The sequence below is a fragment of the Octopus bimaculoides genome, chromosome 6, assembly GCF_046866305.1.
Source record: "Octopus bimaculoides isolate indiv1 chromosome 6, ASM4686630v1, whole genome shotgun sequence".
In the NCBI taxonomy this organism is placed as follows: Eukaryota; Metazoa; Mollusca; class Cephalopoda; order Octopoda; family Octopodidae; genus Octopus; species Octopus bimaculoides.
The window spans coordinates 117,422,320-117,434,514 of NC_142933.1; the positions used below are offsets into that span (position 1 = coordinate 117,422,320).

At 36.2% G+C, this 12,195-nt stretch overlaps 1 protein-coding gene across 1 annotated transcript; it reads left to right on the plus strand.

Moving 5' to 3' along the window:
- Positions 1-1,129: 1,129 nt before the first annotated feature.
- Positions 1,130-7,586, plus strand: LOC106875290 (optic atrophy 3 protein homolog). The gene is made up of 2 exons (XM_014923376.3): positions 1,130-1,352; positions 6,928-7,586. The coding sequence occupies exons 1-2, from the start codon at positions 1,214-1,216 to the stop codon at positions 7,299-7,301; spliced, it is 513 nt and encodes a 170-aa protein (XP_014778862.1). The 5' UTR covers positions 1,130-1,213; the 3' UTR covers positions 7,302-7,586.
- Positions 7,587-12,195: the final 4,609 nt, after the last annotated feature.

Consider the following 12,195-nt stretch of genomic DNA (forward strand, 5'->3'; position numbering starts at 1 on the left):
CAGTTTCCACTCACAAGGCTTTGATCGGCCCGAAGATTTAGTAGAAGGTGCCACGCAGTGGGACGGAACTCGGGACCAGGTGGTTGAGAAGCAAACTCCTTACCACACGGCTATGCCTATGATCACTCAGATTAAATTCCCTCAACGGTCTGGTAATATATTTCTGGCAACATTTTTATATAAAAACTTAGTAAATAAAACCTTTAATACGGATGTTTACAACCATTCTACTAATGTGTGACTTTGAAAAGTAAAAGAATGTAATATTTCATTTCTATAAGTGAGTGATCACCGTCGTTGGAAGATGAGGATCCACTTGTTTGCTCGAATTAATTATCTGCTCATTAATATTAACATGTAATTGGCTGGGAATTTATGTAATTCTCTGTCAGAATTAGCATGACACACTGACACGGCTGTACTTTTGAATTATAGATATAAACCATCCATCTCTCCGTTTTCATATGTCACGCTGTAATATCGAGCCCGGAACATCGTGGCTGCAAGGCGAACTTCTAAACCATTCGACCGTGGGAGGCCTGCATTCTATACTGGCACTCCGTCGGTTAGCAGGACTGGGGTTCCAGTTCATCCGACCAAAGGAACAACCTGCTCGTGAAATTCTTTTCTACTCTAGGCACAAGACCCGAAATTTTGGGGTAGGGGGTGGCCAATCGATTAGATCGACCTCAATATGCAACTGGTACTTAATTTGTCGACCCCGAAAGGATGAAAGGCAAAGCCTACCCTTTGAAATAGAAGTACTATTCATTTTTGCCAGCTGAGTTGACTGGATCAACGTGAAGTAAAATGTTTTATCACCAAAAAAAAAATTGAACGAATATTACCATAAACAAGTTCTAGCAAATCAGCGCGCGCGCACACGCACAGACACACACACAATTGGTTAATTATTATTCATTCGCAAAGTAACGGAAATAACTTACAAAGTTAAAATTAGCTCAACACAAAACATTCATTCAGTGCTAAAAAAAAAAAGCATTTATTCGTCTGTAAGTATTAACGCTACAAAATACCCATATTTTCTTTTTAATTTATCAAATTAATTATAATAAACACGAAATTTGTGCGAATTAAAATTCATTTTCACTTTAGTACAAGATATCCGCCAGTTTAAAAATATTGAGTAGAAACCTTCCTAAGTAACCGTGTCTGTTAATTGAATGAGTCGTTCTTCCCTTCGGTTATAATTATGGTGGCGGCATTCCCCATCGCTAAACTTGCGTCTTTGGCTGTCAAACAAATCAGTAAACCGTTGGCAAATGCCATAAAGAACAAAGCGAAAGCACATCCTTTCATTCGAAAGTTTGTTTGCATGCCACCTGCTCAATGTAAGTTGGACCACTTCACCTTAAACTCAATTCTAAGAATTCCATTCGATAATTATTGTTTGTTTTTAGAATTCATTTATTTATAAACACTGTTATAGCTTCTTCAGTTCCCTTTGTAATCTAATACCTCATAGAACTGAGGTCTCTTTGACTTTGTAAACTCCTTTAATGTAAATTTTTTGTGGGTTCTCTTATAATATCGTTTCTGTATTTTTTTCATCCCGGTTAAAAAAAATATCTTTCATCATCCTAAGTAACTGTCATTAATTAGTTCTATAGCTCTAATATAATAAATTAATTTGTAATTTTTTTCAACATCTATTTCGATGTTTTAATGTTGTAATCGGTTTGTTGTGATCGATATTGAAAGGTCAACTCATCAACCGGTGTCACGTTGTCACGATTCAACTAAAAACTTCCCATTCCATTAAGGTTATTTCCAGTTTTTTTTTTCATCTACTTAATTCTTGTTCTTTATCTCAATATCATCGCAGGTCCTCGAATCTATGATCAAAGACATTCCATCCATACCCACCTCTTTTTTTTTTTCTTTTTTCTATTTTCATTGTTGAATGTATCCTTCCTTTTTAAGGACGGTAGGGGAAGATTTTGCTACTATTTCTAGCAACTCAAATGATCACTAGGCGGATGATCCTCCATGGCTGGATAAGGGTAATTTTTTTTTTTTTAACCTTTCTCTAGCTAAGACGAACATTAATTGAGAGTTTCTTGTGGAGGTCATTCATTTCATCACCCTTTATTGGCGGAATTCTGGTTTAAATACCCCCATATAACCCCTCGTAACTTTATTATTTCTGGGAATTTTCAGAAAATTTCTGCGAATCGAAATTTATAAATCTTAAACATTACTAATAAAAATTTAAAATTTAGTAACAACTGTAATTAGATTCAAGCAACGTAACTCAGTGAGCTGAGTGGGAAATTCTTAGAAATCGGCAGAAGAATGCAAACTTGGTAATCATGCTGCTACTATATCAGCCAATAAAATGACAAGCTATTGTGGAGCCTCTATGTAGTTTTCTGTTATCATTCTATTTATATCTACGATATATTATAGGAATATACCACAGTATTCGTTTGGTATTATATTCTATCAACTCGGAATGATACGAAAAGCAAAGTTGACCTTAACACGATTTGAACTCAGATCGTAAATTGTAAATAAAAATCCACAGACCATTTTGGCCAGCAGCTCTTACAATTCTCTCAGTCTGACCCCTGATGGCTTGATCTGGTAGTTTTAACAAGTAAATATTCTTTAACTTACACTCTATTTTCCTTTAAAAAGGAAGGACATACATGCTGAAGTCCATCCGATATATAAGCTTCAAAATGAAGACTGGATTTGCCACGTTTTTAGTCATATGTCACTTCGATCTCAAAGATGACCTGTGGGTAAACAACAGCAACAACCATTAAAATTATTAATAGAATATTGGGCAATTGACTTTATATAATTATTATACCATAACTTTCCAGTGTTACTGCATTAGATGTTATGCATAACCTTGAAGTTCTTTATGCAACCACATGCTTCCCTGTGACACCTTGAATAGGTGTCTCCTACGATAGCCTCACGATAAAGCACTCGGGGGCGGGGTGTATGTATGCTAAGTATGCATGTGTATCGGCAGAACAAACATTGGCGAGAAAACTAAGATAAAACTAAGATAAAACGACACGAAATAAATAAGACTTGTTACCATGGATGCGATGTATAATAAACAAATAATTAATAAGCCTTAAAACTGCTGTTTGTGAAATATTGCGTGAAAGAAAATAAACACAGGTTATTTCTGCTTGTAAACTATATTTTCTGGTTCCTTTAACTGGGAAATAACCTACAACATGTCTGTTTAATTTGGTTTTGTTTTGATTTTTAAAGAATGCTTACTTTAAGATATTTTGTTGTTGTATCTTGAGAACATCATTTTGCGAATTAACACTAACACACACACACACATACTGGCTGTATTTCACTTATTAATCGCTACTGATGCTATATTCCTAGTGAGACCGCTGTAAGAGAATTACTTGGCCAAAAATAAACATCTGCAGTACAAGCTGTGAACACATAAGAGGTGCAGCAGTATTACAACAAAGTTAATAGAGAATGTTGTCTTCATATGTGGCTGATGTGCAGGTACATGAAATACTAGGAATGTACAGAAAATAGACTCCCTCAAATGTCTGGGCTGATCCTTAGAAGTAGGAGACAGTTTTTGTTACTTGGGTAATCAAGCTAGCAGTGGAGGAGGTAGTTCTTAAATCATAGCTGCTAGAATATTGATGGGCTGGGCAAAGATCAGAGCTATTTCTGTTAGTAACAAAGGGCCTTTCCCTCAGAGTGAAAGGCAGATTGTATGATGCTTGTGTATAAACAACTATCCTACATGGCAGTGAGACATGGGTTGTCTAAGAACATGTGGCAGCTTGAAAGAAATGAAGCCAGCATGCTCTGCTGGATGGGTAGTGTCAGTGTGCATGTACGTAACTTTAGAGAAGAATTGGGTACACCAGGTATCAAATGTAGTGTGCAAGAGAGAAGACTGCACTAGTACAGTCATGTGATGCATATGAAAGAGGACAGCTGCATCAAGAAGTTCCGATCTCTAATTGTAGAACAAAAGTGTGAAAGGGGCAGACCCAGGAAAACGTAGGATAAAGTGGTAAGAGGAGACGACAAGGGATTGAGACTTCTGGTATTTTGCTGTACTTGAGAAGATATGTCATGCTAAGTAAAATTGTAGCTGTCCATGCATACAGGCATGTCCTCTACATCCCTCTCTTAGCTAAGAGATCCTAATCTTATGGGTTCGAGAGTGCTGGTACCATGTAAAAGTGTCCATGATGATGCCACAGAAAAGCACCTGTGCCAGTGCCATGTAAAAGTGCCCATGCTGGTGTTGCGTAAAAGCACCTGTGCCGGCACCACATTAAAGTACCCTTACCAGTGCCGTATTTGATGCATCCAGCATACTCTGTAGAGTGATTGGTATTAGGAAGGGCATCCAACTGTAGAAATCAAGTCAAAACAGACAAATGGAGCCAGGTGCAGCTCTCCTGCTGGCCAATTCCTGTCAAACCATCCAACCCATGCCAGCATGGAGAACGGACGTTAAATGATGATGATTAATCAACTAATTAATAATCAATGGTTATTCGATGAAATGATGTGACAGACCTGGAGTAACAAGGGCCCTTAATCGATGAGGTCGCACATGGCAGCAAAGGTCTCTAATAAACCAAATGATTGATTGATTGATCAAATGATTTATCAAACAATCAATTAACTAATTAGTTAACTAGTCCATCAGCAATAATAAAAATTATTGAAATGAAGTCAGTGTGTGTGATTTCATTGACAAAATAATCTTCCCATTACAAAATTGCTTTAAGAGTATAAAATAAAACTTACTTTGAAGAAATACCTTAATAACATGCATAAATAGATAAATGCAGTCAAACTTATAAATTTTTTAATGAAGTTCATAGTAGAGTTTGCTCAGGTGATGCAGCATGAAGAATCTAAAGTTCCAAATACTTACTCTTCGAGAGTTGAAAAGATAGTAAACTTCATCTTGATTACAAGATGAAGTGGGTTTAGTAGCTACAGTGTATCTCTGTGTTTGTCTGTGCCAGGCATTGAGGAAGAACACTAAACTGGATACTAAATGACATTGCGTATGATTTTCAAATTATTACTTTTTTTCGATTGCCTGTTCTCAGAAAGACAATTAGAGAAGAGAGTGGTTGGCGTTAGGAAGGGCATCCAGCTGTAGAAACTCTGCCAAATTAGATTGGAGCCTGGTGTAGCCATCCGGTTGCACCAGTCGTCAGTCAAATCGTCCAACCCATGCTAGCATGGAAAGCGGACGTTAAACGATGATGATGATGATGATGATGTATAAATATAGAGAGTGTTGTTTAACCCCAAATCAGCCTCACTAATTAACATTATGATCAGAGACATTCCTGCTTTGACCTTTCATATTTCTTTAGGTATTGTCTCTGTGAAGGTGCATGGCTCAGTGGTTAGAATGTCAGGCTCATAATCATGTAGTGAGTTCGATTCCCAGATTGGGCAGTGTATTGTGTTCTTGGGCAAGACACTTTATTTCACGTTGCTCCAGTTCACTCAGCTGTAGAAATGAGTTGCAATGTCACTGGTGCCAAGCTGCATCGGCCCCTTTGCCTTTCCCTTGGATAACACTGGTGGCGTGGAGAGGGGAGGCTGGTATGCATGAGCGACTGCTGGTCTTTCATAAACAACCTTGCCTGGATCTGTGCCTCAGAGGGGAACTTTCTAGGTGCAATCCCATGGTCATTCATGGTCATTCATGCAATCCCATGGTCATTCGTGAATTGAGTCTCTAGAGCTACATTATCCATTGTGTGAAGGTATGTGTCCTAGTGATTAGTGTGTTTGGCTCACAATCATAAAGTCACAGGTTCAGCAACCAGAAGACTCTGCAAAGTGGTTAGCATTAAGAAGGGCATCCAGCCATAGAAACCATGCCAAAACAGATGACCGGAGACTGGCACAGCATGGACAATGGACATTAAATGATGATGATGATCATCATCATTACTTAATCTATGCATATTGTTTAAATGTCAGAAGCTATGGTTTTCTATTTGGGAAAAATGTGTGGTATTAATAACATATTATATAATTTTGTATTCAACGTAATGCTCCACTCTCACTTGTTTGGTTCTAGTATACTAGTGAAGGTGCATGGCTCAGTGGTTAGAGCATCGAACTGACAATCGTGAGGTTGTGAGTTCGATTCCCAGACTGGGCTGCGTGTTGTGTTCTTGAGCAAGACCCTTTATTTCACGTTGCTCCAGTTCACTCAGCTGTAGAAATGAGTTGTGAAGTCACTGGTGCCAAGCTGTATTGGTCCCTTTGTCTTTCCCTTGGATAACATCAGTGGCGAGGAGAGGGAAGGCTGGTATGCATGGGCAACTGTTGGTTTTCCATAACCAATCTTGCCCAGACTTGTGCCTGGGAGGGTAACTTTCTAAGTGCAATCCCATGGTCATTCATGACTGAAGGGCGTCTCCTCAGTATACTTACTAACACCAAATCCTTTGAAACAACTATTTCGTTTCTGCCAATATGGTCTGTGTGTCTTGCTGCATCTTAAACTAATAATATAACTTATATTCCATGAAATAGTATCTCATGGATCATATATATATATATATATATATATATATATATATATATACACAAACACACACATAATATATCATTTCTTTAATGTAATCAGAGCAAGAGATAATTAGTTGTATGAGTTATTAGTAGATACTAGATTCAATCTATTTTTGATTAGAAATGTTTAACCCTTTAGCATTTAAACCAGCCTAATCTGGTCCAAGTTTCTACCTATTTTATATTCAAACCAGCCAGATTCAGCCTCTCACACCTATCCTACAGTGTCATTCTAAAAATGAACATTACATTTAATAGAATAATCTGAATGCTAAAGGGTTAAACTATTCATGTTCTTTGGAAGTTTAATATTTTTTTTCTTTGTCTTTCTTTCAGTGTATCACTGGGCAGAAGTGAATGTTAAAATGCGAGTAATGGGATTAGGCAAAGCCAAAGACGTACAGAAACTAAATGAACAAATGGCAACTGAACTTGGAGCAGAGCTTCTTGGAGAGGCAATAATTTTCTTCATTGCAGCGACTACAATATATGTGGAGTACCAACGCTCTGCCATGAAAGAGCAGGTGAAAGAAGAAGGAAAATCACAAAAAATTCGTAGACTTGAAAACCGTATTCAAGAACTAGACATAGTAACAGACCAGCAAGAAGCTCGTATCCGTGAATTATCAAGATTAGTCCTTGATATTCAATCTAGATTATATGATGTAAAGCCTTCAGATGCTTCCTGGTTTCGTCGAAAGAGTAACTGATTAATAATTGTCTTTCAAATTTAATATCATTTTAGGATATAAAGCTATCTACTATAACGTTACCTTATTCTGATGAATTTGTTAGCTATGAAGACAAATTCTCCATTTTACAGTAGTACTGGCAGCTTTACAAGCTTCTTCATTTCCAAATATTAATTTCCAATTACTTTTTTGTACATAAACCAAAACTAAAATTTCTAAATTATTTCGTAAACTTTGAGAAGCTTGAAACTTGAATCTGATTGTTTAAATTCCTGTTATAAATTATATTTTTCTGACACATTGGACTGGTGTAATCTTTGATGTTCTTACTATATCATTATTTATTTTATGATTGAGGCTGGTGGATTAACAGAATTATTCAGGCATTGGAAAAAATGCCTTGTGTTATTTATTCTGATTCTTTGTTCTGAGTTCAAATCCCACCGAGGTTAACTTTGCCTGTCATCCCTCTGGGGTTTGATAAAATAAAGAACCAGTCATGTACTGGGGTTGATGTAATCGACTAAATCCTCCACAAATTTCAGGCCTTTGCCGAAATTCAGAAACCGTTATTTATTTTATGATGTATCGTTAATTGATATTAAATTTAATTAATGATAGTTGATTTATACAAAATGTGTATAAATTTATGTAAAAAAAAATGTTATATACAGATGTTTATAAAAAGAAACCTTCACTTGAGGAAAAATTATCTGGTTATGTCATTCATTTCTTATATTAAGAAAAGATACCAAATTACTTTGTGACTGGAATGACTATTGAACATGATGATAAGTCTCACTACGCATCTCAGCATTTTATTACTTTTGTTTTTGTCATTTACTGAATCTGCAAGGATGATGCCCAAAACCTTTGCAGACTTAACCAAGTTCAGTGAGGTTGGACACATTAATCTATCCATTGACCTCCTCAACTCATTTTCCTTGCGAGGGTCATAGGAGTAATGTACTCCTGCAAATCCTCTATTGGTTCTTTTCAAAAGCAACTGCCATTAGACTTTCCAGATGGATTCCTGAGCATGACCAACTGAGACCAACTGGATCTAATTGAACCATCACACTTGTGGTCTACTCTTAGGTCTCCTGCCTGTTGGCTTGGCTTGAAGAATCCATCTTGTAATTCTTTCTTGTGCCATTCTAATCACATGTCCATAGTACCAAAGCTGTGACCTCTCAATGCAGAGAAGTAGCAGCTCAACCTGGAGAGACTCTCTGAGCTCCAAGCTATGCACTCTGTTGAGCAACAACACTCTAGTAGCCTTTCAGAGGAACCCCATTTCGGTTGCTTGTATCTGTGATTGGACTCTTTCGGTCATTACCTAACATTCATGTCCTTAGGTGAGGACAGAGACGTAAACAGAATTGAAGATAACTTCTTTTTTTTTTTTTTTACCATTCTCTCCTCTTCAGAGAAATCAATGCTGGAGTGGGTGGATTGCTGTACCAGTGCCTGTAATTCTAGCATCTAATTCGACCTACTACTTTCCCATTACTCGGATATACAACCCCGAGTAATGTTCTGTTTAAGCTGTTGTAAGTCAATACCTGAAGGAAAGGAAAGGCATGAGCAGAGAGGAGACTCCAGAGAAATGATGTTCCGGCAAAGAAAGAAAGACAGAGCTTATTGTTTCGTGTGGGAAAAAATTCTTTTATGATCCTGAATGTCTTTGCTATACACGCTTGGCAAATATTCTGAGGTAAAAACAGAGTTGTCTACCTTGACAGTCTGTTTGTACTGTATAATGGCTGTACTAACGTTTGTACTCAAGATCACATTGTCCATTATTTCGGTGGCTTATAACAATAATTTCTACATCTTAAAACCTAATTATATATATAATCTTTCAACGAGAGACATTCAGTAACAGTACTTTAAAGTAAAGACTGTTTGCCAACATAATGTAGCAGTCCCCGGTCAAGACTGCCACATTACACACGCACACACACACACACACACACACACACACACACACACATACATATATATATATACACGTACACATTCTTTTATTCGTTTCAGTCATATAATATATATATATACACAGAGAGAGATGGATTGAGATTCGTGCATTTACATCTCGTACCAATGTTAAATACATCAATTTTTTTTATGTAGTTCTAACCATGTAATTATTAAATTATACATTGCTGGCAAAGTGAAGAAAGCGGAGTTATGTACCTTGTGTAACATTTTTGAGGAAGAAATATCTGAATAAATGTGTATATTGATATATAATATCTCACTTCTATGATCTACTATATAGCAAAAATATTTCTATCACATCTAAATTAAGTGGCCAGTTAATGAAGAGAGAAGTGAGATTTAATGATTATTGCTCACAGAAAAAGACAACACTAATTATCATACAATTTTGAATTATGCTAAACTATGGAGATACAACCACCGGTATATGTAATTATAACCATGTATATATCTATTCATATATGGACACACATATAACCAATTTTTATGCTTGTCTGCATCAGACTTGAGCAGATATTCTACGGCTGGGTGCCTTTTTTCTTACCATCCCTCTCCTGTTTCCAAGCAACGTAATATTTCTCGCAGCCAGAGACATTTTCCATGGAAGACTTGAAATGTACAATATTGCCTACATGATAGTGGTTCTCGTTTATGACCATCACATGATGCCAAGCATGTATGAAAATAATAATAAACTTATTGTGTGCAGTGCTCAGGTGAAAAAGCCTAAGGTACATGAACTGCACATAGAATAATGCACAGGAAGTGAGTTGTTAAAGGAAAAAGGCAGGGTTATCCATGTGTAGTGTTGGTGAATTTCAGGATGCATGGAAGCTTTGAAGGATGTAGCGTCCCAACAGCTGGTAGTTTATTCCATGTTTCAGCAATTCTGAGCATGAAAAAATGTTTAGACAAATGGAGTTCAAAAAAGTGACGAGGTTGCTGTTGGAAAGATGGTAGATAATTTTGTGGGTTTCTTTCAGTTTCCATCTACCACATCCACTCACAAGTGGGACTGAAATATAAATATATATACATATAAATAAATATATATATATATAAACATATTTATATATATATTTATATATATATATATATATATATATATACACGTATAAATAAATAACTATAAATATATATTGTTGTACTTGGGGATGGTCATATTGCCAGTTTAGCCAATAAAAACACACGCACTGTATATTTGGTGTTAATTTGCTTCAGCTTTATATTACATTAATCTTAATCTTATTTCGGCCAGAGTTCTTTCGTCACACTTCTGTGACCTCATCAGTGGTCCTTTGTTTCCTTCCTTCTTATGTGTGTCTCACCTTGCTAAATATCAGCCATTTTGTATTTTGTATTCCTATTGTATGTGTCTACGCATGCGTGTCTTTCAATGTGTCTGTGTCTTTTGTAAGTGCATGTGTGTATGGGGAGTGGCTAACCTATAAATATATATATATATATAAATAAATATATATACTTATAAATACATATAAACATATATATATATATATAAATAAATATATACGCATTTGGCGTTAGGAAGGGCATCCAGCTGTAGAAACTCTGCCAAATCAGACTGGAGCCTGGTGTTGCCATCCGGTTTCACCAGTCCTCAGTCAAATCGTCCAACCCATGCTAGCATGGAAAGCGGACGTTAAACGATGATGATGATGATGATGATATATATAAATAAATAAATATATATATATATATAAAAATAAATATATGTATATTTTTTCAAACGCAGGATAATGCTAATAATATAGCATGAACAGGATAAACTACCCATATTTTGCAGAAAAATATGTCTCATGGCTGGCTGCCGACACATTTTTCTGCAAAATATTCGTAGTTTATCCTGTTCCTGCTATATCATTAGCATTAAACACTTTGCATAATCTCTTCTCATCAGAATTCCACAGCAAGCTATTAAGCTTCTACATCGTCATTTAACCTTCCAGAATCACTAGCTAAGTACCCCTCAAAGCACACCTATCTTTATTTCTAAAAAATGTTGGGTTGGGGTGCATTGGATAATGTAATTTGAGATAAAAAAATATCTGAGTGGATGAGAAGGCCATGGCCAGAACGTCTTTGTAGAAACTCTTAGACTGGTTAGAGCAATGCAGTTAATGTTCCTCTTAAATTGTTGCAAGTTGATAGCTGTTGGAAAAAAATATGGCCAAGGAGGGAGTGCTTAGTAGAGGCCAGGGATACAATACAAGGGACAATGAGAGGAGAGGGTAGTGCTTGAATGAGGTAGCATGATAGTAGCCAAGAACAAGACCAGACATTATTGTAGTACAAGTAGACATGCTGAGCAAGAAGACAACACCTCTGGGAGGATAGAAGTCAGTTAAATACCCAGTCTTTTTCTTCTTTTTTACATTCAAGGATATCAACTGTGTATAGCAAAATTGTGTTTTTATGTACAAAACTATACATGTACAAAGTGTTTAATGGGATTACCAATGATGCATCAACCTGTTTGCCATTGAATGCAACCTACCAAATGATCACAAAAGATATACCAGTCTTTATTCATTAATCTTGTGATTTATTTAGACGATTGAATATTTCATATATGTCACAAAAGTGACCTCAGAAAAAGGATTCTATGTGATTAGTAGCATGAATTTGTGCAACAAAAATGAATAAAGGTACATTAAATATCATACAAGATAATTTCATGATTTTTTCAACAATATCTCCACTTTGAGAGAAAGTAAGCAAACACCTGGTGGCTGATGTGACCACTTGTGCCAGAGAAGGGAAAATATCTCAAAAACCAAAAGTTAAACAGAACTGGCATGGTATTAAGGAAAATGGTTGTTCTAGAGACAAAAAGACAGCTATATGTGTTTCTGTTGTAATAGGAGTATAAGTTATCCACTGGATATAT

What these genes read in the sequence shown, in the direction of transcription:
- LOC106875290 (XM_014923376.3), top strand. Translation starts at nt 1,214, where the DNA reads ATGGTGGCGGCATTCCCCATCGCTAAACTTGCGTCTTTGGCTGTCAAA. An exon ending in TTGCATGCCACCTGCTCAAT is followed by an intron (nt 1,353 to 6,927) that starts GTAAGTTGGACC and finishes TCTTTCTTTCAG; the next exon opens with TGTATCACTGGGCAGAAGTG.